Raw genomic sequence first — 25,955 nt, forward strand, 5'->3', positions numbered from 1 at the left:
TAGTGAGATCATATCCCAGAAGCTGGAGGCCTTGGGTTTAGCAAGCAGTAGATTGCTATAGTAATTTACACCTATCTAACATATTCCACTCTATTTCTTAGCCAGTACTACTAGTTTTGACAACTGCTGCTTTATAATTTAGTTTGAGATGACCTTTCTTCACATTTTTTCATTAATTTCCTTGATGTGCTTGACCTTTTGCACTTTCAGATGAATTGTTATTACTTTTGTAACTCTAAAAATACTTTTTGCTAGTTTAGTATAGCACTGAGAAGGTCAATTAATTTAGGTAGAATTGTCATTTTCATTATATGAGTTCTGCCTACCCATTGGTAACTGATATTTTTCAGTGTTTAGATTTGACTTTATTTCATGGAGTGTTTTGTAACTTTTCATACAGTTGCTCTGTTTCTCTTGGCAGTATTGCTCCTGTTTTACAGATGAAGAAATTGAGGTTAAAGTGACTAGCCTAGGATCACACAGCTAGTAAGTGACTGAGGCCAAATCAGAACTCAAATCTGTCTGACCCCAGGCCCCACACTGGGAAGAAGGACTTCAATGAAACTGAATTAAAAATCAAAGGAGGGGCAGCTAGGTGGTGCACAGGGCCTGGAGTCAGGAGGGCCTGAGTTCAAATCCGGCCTCAGACACTTGATAATTACCTAGTTGTGTGACCTTGGGCAAGCCACTTAACCCCATTTGCCTTGCAAAAACTTAAAAAAAAAATCAAAGAAAAACACATTCTGGTTACATACACAACTGACTAGGAGAATTCTTAAGATATATTTTTCTAAAAACTCTACATATGATTTAAAAGATCTCAATGAAATAAAAATCAAATAAGACTAAAAAGTATAGGCTGGATATTATATGAAAGGTCATATAAAAAACCAATTAGTCATTATATCCAAGGAATAGAGAGAATGCCTTCAAAATTGGCAAAAATGATAAAAAGTAAAGTAGAAATATTTATTTTAAATTTCACAACCATGAAGCAGAATGAATATATTATATAGAGTATATATATAAAAAATTAGAAGAAAGCATTGTAGATGAAATAATTTCTCCTATTTATTGCTTGATTTTCATATTGAGATATTAAAAAATTTAATATGGAATTTTCAAATCAGTTCTGAATCATTTTTGCCTTTGTCTTGTTCTATTCTGTGAGTATTAAAAACAACCAATGAATTCCTTCCTTTTATTTTTTTGTGGAGTGATAGAAGACCAATTCTGTTCCTAGTTTCCATCAAAATGTCATTTTTCCATTAAAAATGATCCCCAAGGGTGGCTAGGTGGCGCAGCACCAGCCCTGGAGTCAGGAGGACCTGAGTTCAAATGTGACCTTAGACACTTAATAATTACCTAGCTGTGTGGCCTTGGCAAGCCACTTAACCCCATTTGCCTTGCAAAAACCTAAAAAAAAAATGTTATTATTAACATTTGTTCCATTAAAGTAATTCAGTTGACTCTTCAACAGTTCATGTCACTTTTCTGCCCATCTTTGTTCACTTCCATTCAGATGTTTGTTCAATTATTGCCCAATGGTAGATCACATCTCAATTTCTATTTCTTTACCATAAAAGAAGGAGTTATTATAAATACTTTTTTACTTGAGTCTTTTCCCTCTTTGACTTAACATACATGCATACACTCTAGTGATATCATGAGTCAAAGGGTATTAGTCATTTTGGGGGTTCTATAGCTCCATCATCAGAGAATTAAGGTGCCTACAAGTATTAAGATACATGCTAAGTTAGGTTTTTAAAATTTAAATTAAAAATTAATATTCATTGTCTTTCCCTTTGACTCTCCTCCAGACTCTTGAAATTAATGCATAGTAGTCAAGAGAAATAATTTCCCCCAAATATTTGTCATTTCCATGAGAGTGATGTAAGAAATGAGGGTTGGGGGGAGGCTAGGTGGCGCAGTGGATAAAGCAGCGGCCCTGGAGTCAGGAGGACCTGGGTTCAAATCGGGTCTCAGACACTTGATAATTACTTAGCTGTGTGGCCTTGGGCAAGCCACTTAATTCCATTTGCCTTGCAAAAAAACCTTAAAAAAAAGAAATGAAGGTTGTAGGGAAAGGAAGGATGTATGAATTAATGTAAAGTAAGCAGAACCAGAACACTTTACAAATAAAAGTGATATTGTGAGGAAAAATAAGTCGAGAAAACTTAAGAACCTTGATCAGTGTGATGACCAACCATGTCTCCAGAGAATCAAAGATGATGCTACCAAACTCCTAGAAGAAGGACTTAGCATGCAGGAACATTGTCCCTGATTCATGTTTGTAAATTCCCTCCAACATTTAAGACTGTCATTTTCTTTTCCAGATAAGACTCTGAGGCAAACATAATTGAGTGACCTGTTCAGGGTCACACTGCTAACAAGTGTCTAAAGCCAAATTTGAACTCAGATCTTCCTAAGTTCCCAACGTTCTATTCATCACCTCATTTAGCTGCCCTTCTTAGCATCTTTATCAATCTGAAAATCTTTCTAATTATTAGTGATTTGGATTAGTGAATGAAGATTTGAAGCATTTTTTCATGTTTCTTTTTTTAAAAACACATCTTGAGGGGCAGCTAGGTGGTGTAGTGAATAGAACACCAGCCCTGGAGTCAGGAGGACCTGAGTTCAAATTTGAACTTAAGCATTTAATAATTACCTAACTGAATGACCTTAGGGAAGTCACTTAACCCCATTGCCTTGCAAAAAACAAATAAAACATGTCCATCCAAAGCTTTTGATCATTTTTCTGATGAATTGTTTCCCTTTTACATTTTAGATGCATTCATTTTTTCACATTAAAAATCCACTATTTTTTTCCCTTTAATTTTTTGTATTATGTTCTATATCCGTTTTTTGGTGACACTTTGGTTTGAATACAGGATTGATATACTCATTTTCTTTAATGTATAAGACACACATAATGTGTACAGGCTATTTTTAGGTAGGACAAGAAAATTTAAGTAACTTTCACTTTCTGCAAGGCCTCCTTCCTGGAATACTGGAAGAGACTTTGGAAAGAGATATGTGAACATAATTTTAACCAGAACACAGATTTAGAGTTGTAGAGAAATAGAAATAGAAATAACTGAGTTCAATTCCCTCATTTTAGACAGATACATAAACTGAGGCAGATAGACATTGTTCCTTACCTTCACACAGCTAGAGAGCATCTGAGGCAGGACTTGAACCAAAGTCATTCCAACTCTAAGCCTTGTTCCCTATTCATTATAACATACTGCTTTTATCTATGCTGTTCTGAATAACAATTTGAATGAAAAGTGATTAAATTATTCATGTCATTTAGAACACAGACTTTAGGGGGCGACTAGGTGGCACAGTGGATAAAGCACCAGCCCTGGAGTCAGGACTACCTGGGTTCAAATCCGGGCTCAGACACTTCATAATTACCCAGCTGTGTGGCCTTGGGCAAGCCACTGAACCCCATTTGCCTTGCAAAATCGTAAAAAAAAAAGAACACAGACTTTGCTATGACACGATCTGAGGGGAAACAATAATAATAAATTGACATTTACTTCTAACTTAATGCTTGCCAAGCACTTGACAAATATTGTCTCCTCTGATCTCATCAACTCTTGGCGGTAGGTCTCATTACTTTTATTTTGAAACAGATATCTCATTTATTGTTAATAAATGATTATAATTTATTATGACATTCAAAAATCAATTCAATTTTTAAAAATATCTTTGACATGCTTTATTTAAAAATTGCTGGTAAACCAATAATGACTCATTTTTTAAATAATGTTATTTTTCTCCCCAATTACATGAAAAAACAATTTTTTAACATGTTATTTTTTTTAAGGTTTTGAGTTCCAAATATTATCTGTCCTTCCCTCTCCTCAGTCCTCCCTGAGATAGTAAACAATCTGATATAGGTTAAACATGTGCAATCATTTAAAACATTTTCAAAATTGTCATTTTGTATAAGAAGACACAAACCAAAAAACAGAAATTAAGTGAAAAATAGTCTGCTTCAGTTCATATTCACACAACATATGTTTTTTCTTTGGATAGGGATGGTATTTTTCATCATGAGTCCTTTGGGATTGTCTTGGATCATTGTATGGCCGAGAAGAACTAAGTCATTCAGAATTTTTCAATGTGAAATACTACTGTTACTGTGTACAATGTTTATTTGGCTCTGTTCCCTTCACTTTGTATCAGTTCATGTAAGTCTTTTGAAACTTTTTTTGAAATCATTATGCTTGTCATTTGGTAGGTGCTATTGCTATTCCCATTTTGCAGATGAGGAAACTCAGGCAGGAATTAGTTAAGTGACTTGCCCAAAGTCACACAGCCAGTAAGTATCAGAGACTAAACAAACTCAGGTCTTGTGCATTCAGGGAAAGCCCTCTATCTCTTCTGTCACCCAGCAGGCTAAAAAAAAAAGAAATCATTACAAAAATAAATATTCAACAGATTCCAAAATATTTATCCCAAGACTTTTTGTGCCAGCTAAGATCATGAAACAATGTGAGTACCAATCAAATGGGGAATGTCTGAAGAAACTACGGGATAGGAATGCCATGGCATTTTAGAGGAGTCAGGAGAAACCATAGAATTTCAGAAAAAAATTCAATCCATTTACGGGGCTTTGTGCAGAGAATAAAATTTGCAATGTTTAATGAGACTTCTTGTACAGAAGATAGCTTCTCTTATTAAATTGATCCCTAAGTTTTAACTCTAGCAAGATTTTCCCAATATACACACAAGTATTAATTCCAGGTGAAGGCCTAACCGCAATGACTGCTTTTATAAGGTTTCTTTCTATTTTGTATATTTGATGTCTAGGAACCTCTGCCTTCCAAGGAAAGACAGGACCTCATTAAGCACATTCTTAAATATTCTCTCCACTGTAAATCCTTGCTATAAAGCAAGAGAAGATTTCAGGCTAAAGATTTTCCCAAATTGAGTGCATATAGGGGATATTCCCAAGGTGAACTGCCTGATGCCTAACAAGGTACTCCATTTGGATGCCTTTCCTTATCCATTATAGGGATGTGATTTCTCTGTCCTATGAATGTTCTGACAGGAAACGAGGAATAGCTTTAGCCTCGATGACTTTCCATGCTGATTGTATTAATGAGGTTTTTCCTTTAGAATGGATTCTTTGATGTCTTGTCAGAAGAGAATGTACATTAAAAGTTTACCACATTCCAGACATTTCTAAAATTTCTCTCCAAGGTGGACTCTCTGATGTTTAGCAAGATTTGAGCTCTGTGTGAAAGTCTTTCCACATTCATTACATTTATAAGGTTTATCTCCAGCATGAATTCTCTGGTGTTTAGCAAGATTTGAGCTCTGTGTGAAAGCCTTTCCACATTCATTACATTCAAAAGGTTTCTCTCCAGTGTGAATTCTCTGATGTTTAGAAAGATTGGAGCGCTGTGTGAAAGCCCTTCCACATTCATTACATTCATAAGGTTTCTCCCCAGCATGGATTCTCAGATGTTTAACAAGATTGGAATGCTGTGTGAAAGCTCTTCCACATTCATTACATTCATAAGGTTTTTCTCCAGTGTGGATTCTCTGATGTTCAGCAAATTTGGAGTAACATTTGACATTCTTTCCACACTGATTACATATATAAGATTGTTCTCCAGTCTGGATACTCTGAGACTTAGCAAGAGTAGATCGCTCTCTGAAATTCTTTCTATATTTATTACATTCATAAAGTTTCTCTCTAGTGTGGATTCTCTGATGTTTAATAAGGTTTGAATGTGCACTAAAAGCTTTTCCACATGAATGACAATCATAAGGCTTATCCCCAGCATGGATTCTCTGATGTTTAGAAAGATTTGAGCTCTGTGTGAAAGCCTTTCCACATTCATTACATTCATAAGGTTTCTCTCCAGTGTGAATTCTCTGATGTTTAGCAAGATTGGACTGCTGTGTGAAGGCCCTTCCACATACACTACATTCATAAGGTTTCTCTCCAGCATGAATTTTCTGATGTTTAACAAGATTGGAGTACTGTGTGAAAGCCCTTCCACATTCATTACATTCATAAGGTTTCTCTCCAGTGTGGATTCTCTGATGTTCAGCAAATTTGGAATAACATCGGAAATTCTTTCCACATTGATCACATATGTAAGATTGTTCCCCAGTGTAGGTTCTCTGATGTTTATCAGGAGGAGAACTCTCTCTTAAAGTGTTTGTATGTTTATCATATTCATAATTTTTCTCTCCAGTGTGAACTCTCTGATGTTTAGCAAGATTTGAGCTCTGTGTGAAAGCCTTTCCACATTCATTACATTCATAAGGCTTCTCTCCAGCGTGAATTCTCTGATGTTTAGCAAGATTGGAATGCTGGGTGAAAGCCTTTCCACATTCATTACATTCATAAGGTTTTTCTCCAGTGTGAATTCTCTGGTGTTTGGCAAGATTGGACTGCTGTGTGAAAGTTCTTCCACATTCATTACATCCATAAGGTTTCTCCCCAGCATGAATTTTCTGGTGTTTAACAAGATTGGAGTGTTGGGTGAAAGCCCTTCCACATTCATTACACTCATAAGGCTTCTCTCCAGTGTGGATTCTCTGATGCTCAGCAAATTTGGAGTAACATTGGAAATTCTTTCCACATTGATTACAAATGTAAGATTGTTCTCCAGTAAGGATCCTCTGAGGTTTGGCAAGAGTAGATCTTTCTCTAAACATCTTTCTGGGTTCATTACATTCATCAGATTTCTCTCCAGTGTGGATTCTATTATGTACCAAAAGGGAAGATTTATCACATTCATGACACTCATGAGGTTTCTCTTCAGTTTTTATTCTCTCATCTTCAGCATCACTGGAATTCATTCTCAAAGTCTTTGTAGGTGACCTGCCTGTATTCACAATGATTCTCTCCAGTGTGAATTCTCTCGTGTTTAGCAAAACCAGCCTGTCTTCAGTACAGTCTTTCCAAGAGGTCACTTTTCAGATTAGTACTCTTCTCCTCCGTCAACCCTGGTCTTTGCATCTGATGGAAACAAACAAACATGGACAATGTATAAATAAATCCACTTCTGTTGGCAGAATGTAAAAATGGTTTCCATTTCCCTAGTCAAAAAGAAGAATTTTCAAACTGAAGTGGAATCAATTATTTTAAGATGCTATTAGCTCACAGCAATAAGATAATTTAATCAATACATCATTTTACACAGAATCCAATCATATTGGATCTTCACAACAAATCTGAGACAAAGAGAATTTGAGGGTTAATAGACTTTACAACTCAGACGATGAGGTCTCAGACCATGACTGAGTGATCTGACTCAAATCCCTGCAGATGAGAACTCAAACCTGATGCCTAAGTGTATTCTGTCCACTACACTAGACAGATGGTCTCCATTTAACTCTCCAAGCTTGCTTTAAATGCATTTTTATGACAATTTTGTTCTGTTCAGTTAATCTCCATGCTTTTCTGCAGTGACCAATTTTGATTCTCTGTCATATGCTAATTCTTTGTAAGTTTCATGCTAATCTGAGAAATGAACTTACTCTTCTCAGTGGTCTTATAATAATGTTAAGATATGGTCACATTTTCTTTTAATCTATTCAGATTTCTAAATATGACAGTGAAATAAAATGATTATTTATTACCTGCATTAAATATTCATTTTATTTCACTATCATTTCTTTAAACACAATGAAAATTCCCAGGGAGTCCCTTATAATATTTTTGCAGACTTAAATAAGACCCTCATCATGAGTCCCAATCTTTTCTTTTTTGTATTTTCCCACTAGATTATATTATAGTATATCACTTTTTTTTTTTAGGTTTTTGCAAGGCAAATGGGGTTAAGTGGCTTACCCAAGGCCACACAGCTAGGTAATTATTAAGCGTCTGAGACCGGATTTGAACCAAGGTACTCCTGACTCCAGGGTTGGTGCTTTATCCACTATGCCACCTAGCTGCCCTGATATACCTTTATTTTTAAATTTTATTTCTGAATGCCTCTGTTCTCTAAATAAAAAACCCACAAATCTTTATAATAATCACAATCTTAAAAAAATCTTTTCATTTTCATATCTAAAATATAATTTCCAATTCTGGACTTTGAGTCCGCCATCATTCTGCTAGGAAGTGAAGAGCCTGGTATACTTAGTCCTCCCGCCTTGCTGTTGTTAGTTTTGTCCTTTGTTCTCAAAAAGGACCATGTCATCAGGAAGGTGATATCATGGCATGCACATGAACTGGATTTTAGTGAGAGGGGGCTATGCTAAGTCACTAGTCTCACTTTCTTCTCCAGAGTCGTTTGGGTCCAGTGCCAGATATAAATCAGGACTACTGGAACTGGTCTGGGATGTGAGGCAATTAAGATTAAGTGCCTTGCTCAGGGTTACAGAGCAAACAATTGTCAAATGTCTGAGGCTGGATTTGAATTCACTTCCTCCTGACTCCAGAGCTGGTGCTCTAGCCACTGTGCCACCAAGCTTCCCCTAATCCTTCTCACTTAAGGAATCAAGAAATTCTTAGGAGTTGGTGATGTGGAGGTGTGGCTAGGTGGTACAGTGGCTAGAGCACCAGCCCCAGAGTCAGAAGGACCTGAGTTCAAATTTAACCTCAGACAATAATTACCTAGCTGTGTGACCTTGGGCAAGTCACTTAATGCCATTGCCTTGCAAGGAAAAAAAAGAGAGTTGAGTAGTTATACAGAAATACTGAAAGTTCATAAGATCATAAACCTAAAAAGGGCTTAGGAGTTGGTGATGAGGGTCCAAGGGGTTTAAGCTAAAAATTCTTGAATATAACATTAGATAACTAATAGTGGATTTTGCAACAAATACAGTTTTCCAGTGGAAAATAAAACTTAATAAGAGATAAGCAGGAGAACTAAATTTTGCTAATGCTTGCCATACAAAATGAAATAATATCAATACTAAATATACGTACAGCAATTGGCATAGCATCCAGATTCTTACAGAACAAGTTAAATGAGTTACAGGAGAAAATAGATAATAAAACTATATTGGCAAGGAACCTAAACTGGCCCCTCTTTAAATTAGACTAATCTTACCACAAAGATAACAAAGAACTTAAGAAGATGAACAGAATTTTGGAAAAGTTAGATGTGACAGACCTCTGGAGAAAAATTTAATGGGAATAAAAAAATACCCTTTTTGTGTCTATAAAGGGTACCTTTCAAGACTGTTTTAGGGTTTAAAAACCTCACAAGCAAATGCAAAAAAAGCAGAAAGGTGAAATGGATCCTTTTCAGAACATAAAGAAATAAAAATTATATTCAATAAAGGATCATGGAGACATTGATTAAAGATTAGTTGCAAACGAAATAATCTTAAAGAATGAGTGAGTGAAAGAACAAATCATAGAAATAATAATTTCACTAAAGAGGATAATAATAATAATAATAATAATAATAATAATAATAATAATGATGATGATGATGAGAAAACATACCAAAATTTATGGGATGCAGCCAAACCAAATCTTAGGGATATTTTATATCTCAAAATGCTTACATCAATAAAATAGAGAAAGAACGGATAAATTAATTGGGCATGGAATTAAGAAAGCTAGAAAAAAATATTTAATCCCAACTTAAACACCAAATTGAAAATGCTGAATATCAAGAGATATTAATAAAATTGAAAATGAAGTAATAAAATTAGAAGATGGTTTTATAAAAAAAAACTCAGTAAGATAAACCATTAGATAATTTGAGTAAAAAATAAAGAAATCCGAATTACCAGTATCAAAAATGAAAAGGTATCAAATCTATATAGTCACATGAAAATTTCTTTAAATCATCATTGGATAGAGAAATGCAAATTAAAACAACATTATGATAACATCTTATATCTATCAGATGGCTAAAATGATAGAAAGGGAAAATGAAAGATGTTGGACAGGATGTGGAAAAATCAGGACATTAGTATTCTCTTGATGAAATTGTAAAGTGATACAACCATTTTGGAAAGAAATCTGGAATTATGCCTAAAGAGTTATAAAACTGTATGTACCCTTTGACTCAGCAAAACAACCATTAGGCCCATTTCTCAAGATGATCAAGACAAAAGAAAAATAACCTATTTATAATATAAATATAAATATTTTTGATACTGTCTCTGTGATTGAAGGAACAAGAATTGTGGAGAATCCCTTCAGTTGGGGAATGTCTACATAAATTGTGTTATATCTCTGTGATGGAATAAGATTGTGCTATAAGAAATAATGAGGGTTGATTGCAGAAAAACATGAAAAGGCTTCCATCAAATAATGAAAAGTAGAGTGAACAAAACTAAGAGAACCTCGTACATAGTAACATCAATATTCTTCAAAGAATAACTGTGAATAACCAAGTTATTCTGAGTATTATAAATATTCACATCAACTATAAAGAACCTATGAAGCAAAATGCTATTTACTTCCAGAGAAAGAGCTGACAAACAGAAGTATGCAGTTTGATTTTACATAATTTATTGCATATATCAAAGGTGGTTTTCTCTAGTGTGCAGTGGGGAGGGAGGAAAGGAAACAGTGCAGACCCCAAAATGTCACACAAAATTTTTTTTAATGAAAAGGGTCAATTTATCACAAATGGGAAGGGAATTAAAGCAATTATTAGGAGCTATTTTGCCCAAGTACATGCCAACAAATCTAATCATCAAAGAGAAAATAGGTAAATATTTACAAAAAAATGTAAATTGTCAAAATGAACAGAAAAGGAAACAGAATGCTGAGCTTACTTTCTCTTAGAAAAAATAAGTTGAAACTTTGGGAAGATAACCCAGTAAAGGCAGGGATTCCACTCCAAATACCTTAAATAATGGCTCTAACCAGCTTCCAGAGGGGCAGAATCCACAAAAAGACTGAGTGAAACAATGCTCCAGTCCAAGACAACCTGATATATGTACAGAATGGTCTGTTGCATCAGAGTGAGAAAGGAGTGCAAAGTAGTGGGGGCTGTGCTGGAACAAACTGGGACCAGCAATTCAGAAGTAAGAAATTGGGCAACTGGGTCAGTGGTAGGATGGGGTTTCCAGACCTCTCAGCCTAGAGATTCCCAAGGACAACTTGGAAGATGGGGAGGAAATGGCTATTGCACCAGGGTGGGATTGGAGCACAGTTCGGCACAGGCCTCAACAATGCAGACCTGATCCCAAAAGACCAAGAGCAAGCCTCGGGCGCCCCTGAATCAGCAGTTGCAGCAGCTTTCAGAGCTCTCAGCCCACAGCTGGTAAATGTTATGTAAGAAAATAGTGTGAACTGAGTTAGCTGCTTGATGAAAGAGATATAAAAAATACTGAAGAAAATAACATCTTAAAAACCAGACTGTGGAGCTCTGTCCTCTACCCCTGGAACAGGACACTGGGGTACTGACCACATTCAGATCCTGAACCCAGTCTAGGCCCCCCAGAGAACAGCAGGACCCCCCACCTCAGCCCCATGGCAGAGGAGGGCGCTTATGGTCATTCACAGACCAGGAGGGAGGACAGAGCTTCACACACTGAGACCCTTGTGGGAGTGTCCCAAAAGCTCAGGAAGCACCCCAAAACCAGGCTCAGGCTGGGAAAATGAGCAAGCAGAGAAACAAGAGGAAGACTATTGAGAAATATTTTGCATATGAGCCTGCATATGAGAAGGATCAAAATACTCAGTCTGAAGATGAGGAAGCACAAGCTTCTTGCATCTAAAGATGCCAAGAAAAACAGAAATTGGACTCAGGCTATGACAGAGCTCAAAAAAGACTGAAAATCAAATGAGGGAGTTGGAAGAAAAACTGGGAAAAGAAATGAGAGAGATGCAGGAAAAACATGAAAATGAAGTCAGCAGCTTAGTCAAGGAAATCCAAAAAAATGCTGAAGAAAATAGCATGCTAAAACCAGCTTAGGTCAAATGGATAAAACAGTTCAAAAAGTTATTGAGGAGAAGAATGCTTTAAAAAGCAAAATTGGCCAGATGGAAAAAGAGATAAGAAAACTCTCTTGAGGAGAACAAATCCTTGAACTCAGGTAGATTGATGAATTTACCAGAAATCAGAACTCATTACTTCAAAACCAAAAAAAAATGAAAAATTAGAAGAAAATGTGAAACATCTCATTGAAAAAACAACTGATATGGAAAACAGACTTAGGAAAGATAATTTAAAAATTATTGGAATACCTGAAAGTCATGATCAGGAAAAGAGCCTTGACATCATTTTCAAAGAATTACTACAGGAAAACTGCCCTGATATCCTAGAAGCAGAGGGCAAAATAGAAATGGAGAGAATCCCCCAAGAAAGAGATCCCAAAAAAACCAACCCCTAGGAATATTATAGCCAAATTCCAGGACTCCCAAGTCAAAGAGAAAACATTACAAACAGCCAGAAGAACACAGTTCAAATATTGTGGAACTGCAGTCAGGATCACACAGGACTTAGCAGCAACTACATTAAAAGCTTGTAGGGCTTGGAATATAATATACCAGAAGGCAAAAGAGCTTAGAATGCAGCCAAGAATCAACTACCCAGCAAGGCTGAATGTCCTCTTCCAAGGGAAAAAATGGACTTTCAATGAACCAGGGGAATTTCAAATGTTCCTTTTGGAATGTCCAGAGCTGAACAGAAGGTTTGATATTCAGATACAGGACTCAGGTGAAGCATGGAGATGGAGGAGAGGGGGAGAATATGAGGGACTTAATGAGGATGAACTGCATGTATTCCTGCATAGAAAAATGACACTGATAATACTCATATGAACCTTCTCAGTTAATAGAGCAGGTAGAAGGAGCTTTTATAGTTGAAGCACAGGAGAAAGCTGAATTTGAAGATAAAATATGGAGTAAAAATGGAGTCAATAGAAAAAAAGGAAATGTAATGGGAGGAAGAAAAAGGAGACAGGGAATAGGCCAAGATATTTCATAAAATAAGATTTTTCTTTATTACAATGAGCTACCTCAATGATATGGAAGGGGGGAAAGCAAGGGGGAATGAGGGAATCTTCGCTCTCATCAGAGGTGGCTAGGAGAGGAAACAGCATATATACTCAATGGGGTATAGACATCTGGAGTAAGAAGGAGGGGGGAGCAGGGGGAAGGGGTGGGGATGGGAATAAAGGAGGACAGGATGGACCATGGGGGGAGAGTGGTCAGATATAACACATTTTCTTTTTAACTTCTTGCAAGGGGCTGGGATTAGATGGCCTGTCTGGGACCATAGGGCCAGGTGGATGCTGGGCCTAAGGGGTGGTATATGGGGGCTCAGGGTCTCTTGGCCCCAGGGCCAGGGATCTGTCTGCTGTGCCACTCAGCTACCCTACAGCAGTGTCAGAGTGAAAGGAGAAAATATAGTACATGGTAGTGGAGAAATACTAAAGGAGGGAGTTGCAATCAGCAATGGCAATGGTGGAAAAATATGGAAGTAACTTTTATAATGGACCTAACATAAAGAATGTGATCCACCTGCGACAGAGTTGTTGGTGTTGGAACAAAGAGTCAAGCACATTTTTTATTATTATCATTTTGGGGGGGGTGCAGGGCAAATGGGGCTGGGTGGCCTGCCTGGGGCCACATAGCAGGGTGATCATTGGGTGTCTGAGGCCGGATTTGGACCCCAGTGCTCCTGGCTCAAGGGCCAATGCTCTTTCCACCACCCAGCCACCCCTACCATTATTACTATTTTATTTTATTTGGGGTCTTTTTTTTCTTTTTTTTGGTTTTCGCAGGGCAGTGGGGATCAGGTGGCTTGCATGTCACACGGCTGAGTGATTGTTGGGTGTATGGGGCTGGATGTGGGCTTGGGTGCTCATGGCTCCAGGGCTGGTGCTCGATCCATTGCACCACCTGGCCATACCTACAAATTATTACTATTATTTTTTTTGTTTTAATTTTTTTTCCTCTCCCCTTTACTTTATTGCTCAAGCGAGTCTATATTTATGGGGGGGAGGGGGTATTTTGTTTACTCTTAAACAAGAATATTTTATTAATGTATAAAAATTATTTGTACAAAATGAAAATAAATATTAAATAAAAAATAAAAAACATTAAAAGAAAATAATTTCTTAAATTATAGAATTCGGCAAAGGGAAGCTAATGACTTTGTGAGAATTCAAGAAACCATAAAACAAAACCAAAATAATGAAAAGCTAGAAGAAAATGCGAAATATCTCACTGGAAAAACAAGTGATCTGGGAAACAGGTCCAAGAGAGATAATTTAAAAATTATTGAGGGGGCACCAGCCTTGGAGTCAGAAGGACCTGAGTTAAAAATTTGATCTCAGACACTTAACAATTATCTAGCTGTGTGATCTTGGGCAAGTCACTTAACCCCATTGCTTTACAAAAAGGCCAGAAAAAAATTATTGGACTACCTGAAATCCAGGATCAAAAAAGAGTCTAGACTCCAGTTTTGGATAGTTCTATAGTAAGATTTTAGTTTCAGTCTCCTCCTTCTGGTAAAGTTAGTGAAGAACTGATCAAGGAGCTTTGTCTGGATAACTGTACCCCAATCCCACCCTGATTCTGTCCTAACTTGTCCTTCTTTCTATGGAAGTTCATTCAATAAAGCGACTCTTGTGGTTCAAAAAAAAAAGGAGGAGACTAATGGAATTCAAAACCTCTAGATAGGTTTTTGGAAATTTGGCTAGAGAGGGATTGATTTTAACCTGTGGTATACAATCAGTGGTTTCCATATTGATTGATGTTGGTCTGTTGAGAACATTATGGAATTGCTCATTCCATCTTTCCAGGACCATGTTCTACTCATTAATCAATATGGTTCCATCAGCACTGAGTAGCTGAGATTATTGTAGGGTTTTGGTCCATAAATAACCTTCAGTGCATCAGCAAAAATACATGGGACTGTTACTATCAGTGTGAAACTTTTTTGTTTTTAGGTTTTTGGCAAGGCAAATGGGGTTAAGTGGTTTGCCCAAGGCCACACAGCTAGGTAATTATTAAGTGTCTGAGACTGGATTTGAACCCAGGTCCTCCTGACTCCAAGGCCGGTGCTTTATCCATTTCGCCACCTAGCCGCCCTGTGAAACTTTTTTTCATCTATCTTCTTACTAAGACTCTTAGATCTCTCAAAGATTCACTTGCAGGGCAGCTAGGTGGTGCAGTGGATAGAGCACCTGCCCTGGAGTCAGGAGGACCGGAGTTCAAATCCAGTCTCAGACACTTAATAATTACCTATCTGTGTGGCCTTGGGCAAGCTACTTAACCCCATTGCCTTGCAAAAACCTAAAAAAAAAAAGTAAATAAAAATTATTTTATACTTATCAATTTGTAATTTTAAATTTAGTTTTCAAAATTACAAGAATAAACTTTTATAATTTATAGTATTAGAGTCTAATGTAAATATTAAATTTGGAACTTTGGGGGGGGGACATTATTAATGTCACTACTGTAAATACTTCATACATACTTTAAAAGAATTTCTGAGTATCAGATCAAATGACCAATGGGGATCACAATATACTTTTTGCAGTGGTTGGTGAAAAGGATTCTAAGAAAAAAGAATTAGGAAGCCCCTGCTCTGCTCCGGTATTGCAGTTGTTCATTGCACTGAACAGTGTTGTATTCACAGGAACTATTCTCCTAGTTCTGCTCACCACTCTCTAAATCACTTCAAATCAATCTTCCCAAATTTCTCTGGAACTGAGCCTTTCATCATCTCTTCTGAAACAATAAAGTTCTATTATCTTCTTGGACCATCACTTCATCAGTCATTGGCCAATTCATGGGCATTACCTTTCTTTCTTTACCCCCTTCAACAATAAAATTAGTATCTATAATTTTTCTTTGTGCCAATATGCCTTTTTTTTTCTTCGATCTCTTTAGTTTATAGGTCTGCATGTAGCTTTCACTGATTTAAAGTGAATGATTTGGGGGGCATAATTCCAAACTGTTTAACAGAAAGACATCCTTCAATTTTTTTTTTTTAGGTTTTTGCAAGCCAAATGGGGTTAAGTGGCTTGCCCAAGGCCACACAGCTAGGTAATTATTAAGTGTCTGAGACCGGATTTGAACCCAGGTACTCCTGACTCCAGGGCCAGTGCTTTATCCACTATACCACCTAGCTGCCCCTGGATTCTTATTTCTAATGCAAAGTGCTATCATTGCCATTTTTAGTGGGAGAATTTATCTTATTTATTCTTATTTATGACAATTAACTTTCTTTTCTCCATCATGTCCTCTTATTGTCTATCCTCTACACTGTTGTCTTTATCTTTAGAAGGAAAAAGCTGGTAGATGGGGGGGGATGGGATCAACACTGGTCATCTGTAATTGAAATGGCATGATTCCCATCATTCATCAGACCTTAACTTCTTCTGATCCCAGATCCAGATAATTGGCTATAACATTTTCTTAAGAATCCCTTATTTTTAAAATTTCTCCTAGCTAAAGAAACTTCTCAGGATGATCCCCCAGGAGACAACCAGGTGACCTAGTAAACAGGAATTCTAGGAGTCAGGGAGACTTGAGATCAAATTCAGGCTCAAACACCATCTAGCTGTGTGACAATGGGAAAATCAGAGTCCTTCTTTGTCTCAGTTTTCCTGTAAAATAAGGGTAATGATATCACCTGGTGTTGTTATGCAAATCAAATGAAATAATATTCATAAAGCCACTTAACCCCATTAGCCTTGCAAAAAAAATGTAAAAAAAGAAGACATATTGAAGGCTAGATGAATTCTAATGAGGAAGGAGTCACTTCGGGAAGTGGAAAGTGGGGGAAGTTCCTTTCTTGCTGAAAAGCTGTATAATCAGTTTTCAGAGATTTTGCAGATAAAATTGAGGTTCAGGTAGAGGTCAGGCTACATGTAACCTTGGAGACAAGTTCAAAGTGGAAGATTCTATAATATTAGTTTGATCTTTCACTTGAAACTACCTAGAAACTACGTAGTAAAAACAAATTTAGGAGCAACAAAGGAAACTTGCAGCTTCCTATAACTTAATACAAAGACTTTAAGAAACAATGTGGCATTTATTTGGCCCTTTATATAGTCGGTAGAATCTTATAAATCAGTAGCCTCATTATATTATCTTTTTAGTTCATCCATTACACATAAAACAATTCAAAGCTGAAACATAATTCTAATAAAAAATTGAGGAAAATGAGGAAAATAGAATAGAAGAAATAGAATAGAGGAAAATTTTATGAAAACTATGTAACAAAAAGAGAACCCAATCTCTTAAAGATCAGTACTTTTGACTTTCAAAGAACTGATAAATTCTCAAAGCCCTGCACACCACGTCAGAATTAAGACACACACCTAAGATGGCAGAATTGATTTCTAGAGGGAGAACTCCTTACCTAGAGATAGCAGGTTCTGGGAATTCTCTGCCACGACATTCTTGTAGAGCTCTGTCTGAGAATGGTCCAAGAGGGTCTCTCTTCCTGGGTAAAGTCCACAATCACATCTTTGAATGCCACCAGTTCCTAAATCATGAAAAGTCATACGACTTAAATGCTAAAAAGACGTCAGAATACATCTATTCTCAATCAATTGACAAGAGAAAACTGAAACAGAGAAAATGGATTTGCTCATAGGTCATACCTATTATGAAACCCAGAATCAACACTTAAAACTATTCATAGTTATGAGAAGTTGAAAAATCGTTTTAATCATTTCAGTTAGAAAAAAATTGGGAAATGTCTTACTATGAAAAGCTTCTCACTAGAGAATCAGGGAGATGATCTGGGTAGAAAAAAAGAAAAAGTGACATGAAATTACTTTCTCATTTGATCTGTCATTTAGGTGTTATGTAAAGAACATTCTATTAAGAATTTGTGAAAGCTACCAAGTATTGTGTGTTGTGGGGAATAAAATAATCCTCTGATCAACAAAGGGAAAATAAAAAAAGGAATAATATAAATTCCCAGAAGAAAGAAATTCTTAGCTAGATGAAAAATGAAGAGGAGTTTTATATATTAATTCCATTCTGGACTAAAAGGAGTGGCATGAGACTGTTTCCAACCAAATGTAGAATTATTGTTATGTGAAGGAGGGACTTGAGGTGACTCTGGATAAAACATCTTATGTCTTTGCCGTATTAATGGCATATATTCCTTAGTTTTCATATTTATTTATAGAAAAAAAACAAGAGTACTGTAGAGGGGGAAAGGAGCATACTTTCATTTATGAAAAAAGTACAATATTTTATTGACTGGGTTAGTTTAAACTAATTCATGAGAAAGATATTGACAGTTTATTTATGAAAAATAAACTAAACATAGATCTTGATCTCTGGAACATGGGAGAATGAGTCAAGAGAATGAGTTAAGTGAATGAGTTAAGAGACAACTAATATGTGACATGGGGAGAAACTGAGAGATCTGAAAATACTCTGGTTCCTAGAAGGGGTCATCTATTTCTCCAATATGCTCCAAGTTGAAGATATGTTTGGCCAATGTGCTGGTATCTTATTTTTTCCTATTTTCATCAAATATGGTTCACTTTATCTGATGTTCTATAGCTGGGAGCAATTTTCTATCATATGGATAAAATTATCTTTTTACTTTGTCAACATTTGGCTTTCTTCTTTAAACATCTACTTTATGCTCTATTTATTACCCATATTTCTTTTTTTTTTAAGTTTTTGCAAGGCAATGGGGTTAAGTGGCTTGCCCAAGGCCACACAGCTAGGTAATTATTAAGTGTCTGAGACCGGATTTGAACTCAGGTACTTCTGACTAACTTCTCCCTAACTTTTTGCAAAAGGCAAAAAAAAAAAGGCAGAAAGGAAAGATCCCCGACTCCAAATCCAAAGGTACAACAATATCCACAACTCAGGAGAGGCAGAGGCAATTTATGCTCGAAAACCACAAAAGGAAAGGGTTATGGTAGAGAAAGGAAGTCCTTTTGAAGAAGAGGTTGGACATGGAGGTTTTGCAGGCTGTTCTGCAGGAATAGTTGAATAAAAGTCAGGTTTGTGTCAGTTTGAGTTGCACGGCTCAACAAAGACAGCCAGTGGACATTAGAAGAAGAGTAGGGAAGCAAGCAAGACTTTTGACTCAGATTTCTGAGATTGGCTTCTCTTGACAAATAGGCTTATTCTGTATTTCCTACATCTGTATAGTTAAGATAACTCAATGAAAACAGCCTTAGGAGTATTTTCACATCCATCATTTGCAATGCAAGAAAGTCAAAATAGGATATTCTGTAGTATAAACTGTTCCAGGAAACAGCCAACCCCTCCACCTGACCCTACCTCCCCACTCCCCCAATTTCTTATAAAGAAACTCCTAATGTAGAAACTGGGTGAATGGGTTGTTGCACTAGATAAGCCCGGAGTCCTAACAGGGATCTTTTTCTTTTTTTTGTTTTTTTTTTTCAGGGATCTTTTTCAATGAACTTTTACCCCATCCCCACTCCTCTCTAGACCTGTAAAAATCACTGCTCCCTCCCTGAATGGTGTGAACTCTACATGAGTTGGAAAGTCACCCTCCGATCAAAGTCAGTAACCTTGCCACTTCATGGTGCAATTACCTGGTGATTCCCATCACCTCCCACAGTCTACAATCATAGTCTTCATTTTATCGTTTTTATTCACAGTGTGAACTCTCATTATAAGGCCATCCTTTGATTGAGAAATGATTCTCTAATTCAATCCTAACAGAAGCTATTCTAAATCTCTTTGTAAGCCTCCCTCCTCCAATCCTCAACACCATAAGGATGGGGACATGATTTCCGACTGCCACAGCTCCTCATTTCCCTCTTGGCTCCACTCCTTTGGAAATTCTCAGACTAACTTCTCCCCAGGCTCCAGTGTATAGTATCTTCAACTGGCTTTTGAGTTCCTTTTTCATCAGAAAAAAATAATTTGAGGGTAAGTGATGTTTTCCTATTTTTGTCTTTGAATCCCCAACCCATAGAAGCATATCTGGCATACAGAATATTATGGATCACCCATACATACTCTTAGGGGCAGTTAGGTAGTGCCATAGTGAAGAGTACTGTACCTGAAGTCAGGCAGAATCATCTTCCTTCCATCTGCCCTCAGACAATTACTTCCTTGTGTGAACTTGAGCAACTCATTTCCCATGTTTGCCTCACTTTCCTCATCTGTTAACTGAACTAGAGAAGGAAATGGCAAACTGCTCACTTCACTATCTTTGCCAAGAAAGCCACAATGAGGTCCTGAAGAATGAGACATGACTGAACAATGATAGAAAACTCTCCTGTGATTTGCATGAAGTGATGCTGAGTGAGACGAGCAGCACCAGAAGAACACTGTACACGCTACCAACAATGCTGACCAACCTTGATGGACTCGCTCATTCCATCAGTGCAACAATCAGGCACAATTTTGGGCTAACTGCAATGGAGAATTCCATCTGTATCTGGAGAAAGAACTGTGGAGTTTGGACAAAGATGAAAGACTATTACCCTCAATTTAGAAAAAAATATCTTATTACGTAATTTTGCTCTCTCTCATACGTTATTTTTCTTCCTTAAAGATATGATTTCTCTCTCATCACATTCAACTGAGATCAATGTATACCATGGAAACAATGTAAAGACTAACAGACTACTTTCTGGGGGGGTGGAAGGGAAGGAAGCAAGAATGGGGGGGAAATTGTAAAACTCAAAATAAATACAATCTTTCTAAAAAAAGAAAAAAGAAAACTCTCCTGTGAGGATGTTGCCTCCTTCTGGAACTGCCTCTGCTCTCAGCTCAGCACATCATTCTTTCCTCACACTGTGGCCTCTCCCACCTGGCTTCCTTAATCCTGTCTAGGGTAGCAGTGACTCTGTGGCCCCTCAGGCTCCCAGTCTGGGCAGACTCCCAGAATGCTAACTGTCTTGCTTAGTGGCTCTCTGGTCAAGGCCTGGGAGTTTCACCTGTACAACTTCTCTCAAAGAGAAGACCCATCTCCCCCACTCCCCCAGCCTTGACCTACTTCCATGGTCTGGTGCCTCCAGACTCTACTCAGTCCCCACCATCCCTCAGACCAGCCCTTGAACCTCCTTTCTGCAATAACCTGCACTGTCTCCCTCTGGCCTCTAGGAACAGATACAAAATCCTCTGCTTGGCATTCAAGGCCTAAGTGACCTATTCCTACCTACTTTTCTAGTCTTAGAATTTAGGAACTCATGCCACAGTCTTCAATCCTGGCCCACTTGTCTCCTGATTGTTCCACAAACAAGACAGGATCTCTTGACTCTGGGCTTCTCCCTGAGTTGGTCCCTAGGCCTGGTATGCTCAAGTTACTGCCCTGGCTTGTAGGCAGGGACAACTTTTTGCCTCTTTTTGTAGTTGCACAGCTTAGCATAGGACCTGATTCATAGCAGAGCCTTAATAATTGTTTACTGATTGATTTGTCCTCACAACAACCTAGAGGTGTTATTATCATCCCATTCTTTACAGATGGGGAAACTGAGACAGACAGAGGTTAAGTGACTTTCCCAGGATTACTCTCTCTCTATTTATTGAGTTACCTAGTTGCTTATAATATTCATAAAGAGTAAATAGAAGTTAGTCTCATAGAGGAAGGTACTATGGAGCTTTTGAGCCTATTGTTTTTTTAGGTTTTTGCAAGGCAATGGGGTTGAGTGACTTGCCCAAGGTCACACAGCTAGGTCATTATTATGTATCTGAGGCCAGATTTGAACTCAGGGACTCCTGACTCCAGGAGCTGTATCCACTGCACCATCTAGCCGCCCCCGAGCCTATTTTTGAAGGAAGCCAAGGATTCTTTATTTTTAAAATTTGTGATGAATTTAAGTAATGCTTCCCCTCCCCCAAAACATATCTAGAAACAAAGAAGACAAACTGGATTATTTATAGATGAAATAATGAATCATGCTTACGTTCCACTGATTTTAGAAAGCACAGAATAAAGACAGTTTAAAAGACTTGTGATGACAAATGTCATCCACAACTGGAGAAAAGAACTGTGGAATCTAAATTCAGACCAAAGGAGACGCTTTTTAACCTTTTTAAATTGGTTTTTGTTTTTCCTTCTTGTGGTTTCCCCTTTCATTCTGAGTCTTCTTTCCCAGTATGACCAATATGGAAATATGTGTCAACATGACTGTGCAATGGATCGCCTATATCAGATTACTTGGTATCCTAGGGGGGGGAAGGGAAAGGTGGAAAGAGAAAACTTAACAGAAAATGAATGTTGAAAATTATCTCTGCATATATTAGAAAAGTAAATACTTTTTAAAAAAAGAACAGGATAATTTGAACATGCCCTTTCCAAGCTCTTTGACTTGTCAAACTTTTCCAGAATCATTCTGTTCCCTTCGTTTTTTTGTTTTGTTTTTGTTTCTTTAGGTTTTTGCAAGGCAATGGGGTTTAGCCCTTTGCTCAAGGCCACACAGCTAGGTCATTATTAAGTGTCTGAAGCCTGATTTGAACTCAGGTCCTCCTGACTCCAGGGCTGGTGCTCTATCCCCTGGCCACCTAGCCACCCCCTCAGTCTGATACATTTTTGGAAAAGACTAGAAAGGAAGAGTGGATTAGGTTATGACAAGCTTTGGATGCCAATCAGAGCACATTGTGTTTAAACTTGCATGCAATAAGGAACTGGTAGAAATTATTTTGTGTTTGTTTGTGTGTGTGTGTGTGTGTGACACATGATTAGACAGACCTGCACTTTAGGAAAATCACTTTAGTGACTGAATGGAGAATGAATTGGAAATAGATGATATGATCCCATTTTACCACAAGCTATTAATCAGCTTCTGATTTCACTGGGGAAGTGGTTGTTTGTAATTATTAACAATACACATTTAGGCAGTCAGCTAATCTACGCATGTTCGAGAACAATTAAACAGTAAAGTTTTTCCTCTAAAAGACCTCACACTATAAATTACACAATTCTAAATTTCCTCTAAGTCCACTTGCTTAATCATAGCTAACTCCAAGCCCTTGTCCCTTTCTTCCCATTGAGCAAGGGGTCAAACCCAGGATGACAGAGCAAACTATCATTTCATTGCCCCTCAGGCTTCTATCACCCCCCTTATTGCCCAATGTGGGGGAATGGCTCTGAGCCCTTGACTGATGAATGGCCTAGGTCCCTTGCTAAATTCTCCAAGGAGTTAGGTATCCCCTGGCCCAAACCTTCTCTTCTAGCTCCTTAAATATAGTAACAGGATGCCCCCAGTGCCACTGTGCCTGGGAGTGGGAAGCAAAGCAGCCAAAGGCTCCCTCTTGGCAGGGTTTATCAGACACTCACCAATTTGTCTCAGTTTCATTCTTTAGAAATCCCAGTTGAGACTCAGTTCCTAATCTAACCCAGTGACTGGGTCTACTGGAAAAGAATAGTTTCCAGAACATTCACTGGAGCCACGGTGAAGAGGTCCCTTTGAAATCCTGTTCACCACTCCCACTGCTGCCAAGCTCTGGGAAGTGGAGTCCTGGATTGACTTGGTATTAGTACCACTCACTTGGGACCATGGAGCCCACAGATGACATGACCTTGAAAATCAAACAGCTGACATCTGAGGTAGACTGATGTCCCCAAGACCCATTAGGCTGAGAAAAAGTTGAAATCTGCTGGAGAACGCTGACCCAAGACACCGGATGTGGGCTAATGTTTGCAGTTATACCATCTCTGCACTAAGACTTCCTTTCTCCTTGATACTGTCCACCTCATTAGTATTTCCTAGAAGTAGCAATTTTTTCTAAATATACTTAAGCTTTAAATTGTAGTGAATGATAAGTCTTTGCTAGTTATGGACAAATTTCTGGGACTATAATATGTTTTTGGTTTTGATTACCAGCATGGTTATCTGAATTGTCATAAAGCAATAATAGAAATACTATGTGTGGCAGTCTGAGAACTGATCTGTGTCTACTAAGGGGATATGAGTATGACCTCTGGACTCTATTTCCCCCTTGTGTCATTTCCAAACTGGAAAAGGAAAATTGCCCACCTGGTGATTCTTCAGTCTTGTCTTTAACACCCTGTGACAACATATATGGCTTTCAGATAAGGCCCATGCCTGTAATCAAACAGCCAAAGGGAGTATTTCCCCTTGTCATATGATAAACATGTTCCTCTTTTTCCTTTTATAGCAAATTTCTATAATCAAGAAATTTTATAAATCTATGTCAAATTTGTATTGTTAGCCCTATAAAACCCTGGAAGAAGGGGGTTTCTCAGATCAGGTGAGAGAGCAGAAGTGCTATTCACTAAAGAGAACTGGGTCCCTTTAATAAATGGCTATTGACCATGTAAAAATGTACAGAATTTATTGTTCTTTAGTTCCTTGTGATTTCTCAATCATGTTTACGTTTTTATGTTTTTCTTGAATCCTATATCTGAATATCAAATTTTCTGTTCAGCTTTGTATCAGAAATGCTTAAAATTTTCTATTTCATTTTGATTGATAGAATTCTACATAATTTTGTAGGGTAGATTTTCCTTGTCTGTCATCTTAGATCCTTTGCCCTCTAGAATATCACATTCCACACTCTATTCCTCTAGAGTAGTTGCTGCTAATCTTGGATGATCCTGACTCTGGTTTCAGGGTACCTGAATTCTTCCTTTTTGGCTGCTTACAACATTTTGTCCTTAAGCTGACTATTCTGGATTTTGGCAATAATATTCCCTGAAGGTTTCATTTTGAAGTTTCCTTCAGGAGGTGACCTGTGGATTCTGTCAATTTCTACTTAATCTAAAATACTGGGGTAGTTTTCCTTTAGTTTCTAGAAATATGTCTGGGCACTTTTGTCATTGTCCATGGAGTTCAGGTAGGACGATGATTCTTAAATTCACTCTCCTGGATATATTTTTCTGGCTAGTTATTTTTCCCCCATGAGATATCTGACCCATTCTTTCATTCATTTTTTGTGTCTTTTAATTTCTTTTTTAATATCATTCATCATCTCACAGCTATTATGTTTCTATTTGGCCATTTTTAAAAGTTATTTTCTTCAGAAACTTTTTTGCATATCACATTTTTTTCACTTTTTTTGTTTGCCCCATGGTTTGATTTGGGGTTTTTTTTTGGCCTCATTTTGCCTGTTTCTCTCATTATCTAGGGTTTCTATTCCAGCTGCGCTTCCTTGGAGGGTTTATGGTAAGCACTGTCCAGTCATCGCCTTCTCCTGTGTTTGGGTCTTGAACTTCCCTGGCCCTAATGCAGCTACTTATGATCAGGATCTTTTTTTGTTTTAAAATGTTCTGGTCAAGGGGGCAGCTGGGTGCCCTCCTGGAGTCGGGAGGGGCTGAGTTGGGGTCGGTCCGTGACGCGGAATACTTGCATCTGTGTGACCTTGGGCAAGTTACTTCCCTCCCGGCCTGGCTTCCCTCTCCAAAACAAAGCAACATGCAATCTCCCAGTCCTCTGGGGCGTGCTCATGGGCCCTGGCATCGGTGCCGGCGGCGGCACTTCCCGGGAGTGCCCATACGTCCGAGGCTGGCCCCCGCGCTCGCCCCTGCTCCGATGCCAGGAGGTGCACGCCCGTCTCTCAGGACTGGCCCCCTCTGCCCCTCGGGGCGCCTGCGGCAGAACTTTCCGGACCCCCCTTTCCCACCTGCTCCCAAGTCTGGGGGCCCGGCTTGATTTCAGCCAAGTTTCTTGGCGGGGGCCCATCCTCAGTCTCCTCTACGGGCCCAGTTAGCTTGGGGGGCCCTGGGGGGCCCTGGGCCGCTCTCCGGCCCCTCTGGGCGGGTCCGGCCCTCGAGGCCGCGGGCGGCGGAGGGGTGCCGCTAGGCCCCCAGGCGGGGCCACTGCCCGGGCCTGGCCTTCGGGACCCCCGTGTCTGCCCGCCGTGCCCAGATTCTTTCCTACACCATTGCTGGGGGAGAAGGGCACATTGTGTGCCCCAAACTGGGATCAGCTCGAACAGCCGGCAGTGTGGACGAGGCCCCCCTAAACAGAGCACCCCCAAACGAGCGAGTCCTGACCCCCCCCCCGGCGTTACCTTCCGGGGGCCCGAGGAGGAGGGGGAGGGGCGGGGCCTGGCCGCGTGGGGGGCCCAGGAAGTCGGGAGGGGAGGCGCGTTCCCGGGGGTCCGGCCCGCGGGGCTCCTT

The 25,955-nt window shown here is 38.6% G+C and overlaps 1 protein-coding gene across 2 annotated transcripts in view; it reads right to left on the minus strand.

Annotated features, from left to right (window-relative positions):
- Window positions 1-1,076: 1,076 nt before the first annotated feature.
- LOC141511981 (uncharacterized) overlaps window positions 1,077-25,955 on the minus strand; it is a 63,206-nt gene continuing 38,327 nt past the window's right edge. The window contains exons 4-5 of one of the 2 annotated variants that reach the window (XM_074220922.1): window positions 6,232-6,646; window positions 1,077-6,066 (exon numbers count right to left, since the gene is read on the minus strand). In XM_074220922.1, coding sequence (XP_074077023.1) covers window positions 5,200-6,066; window positions 6,232-6,646 — 1,282 coding nt within the window. In that variant the 3' untranslated portion in view covers window positions 1,077-5,199. Of the gene's footprint in view, window positions 6,995-17,276; window positions 17,403-25,955 lie in introns of both variants that reach the window. The other variant, XM_074220925.1, reaches the window with a different exon arrangement.

The sequence above is a fragment of the Macrotis lagotis genome, chromosome 1 (assembly GCF_037893015.1).
Source record: "Macrotis lagotis isolate mMagLag1 chromosome 1, bilby.v1.9.chrom.fasta, whole genome shotgun sequence".
Classification (NCBI taxonomy): domain Eukaryota; kingdom Metazoa; phylum Chordata; class Mammalia; order Peramelemorphia; family Peramelidae; genus Macrotis; species Macrotis lagotis.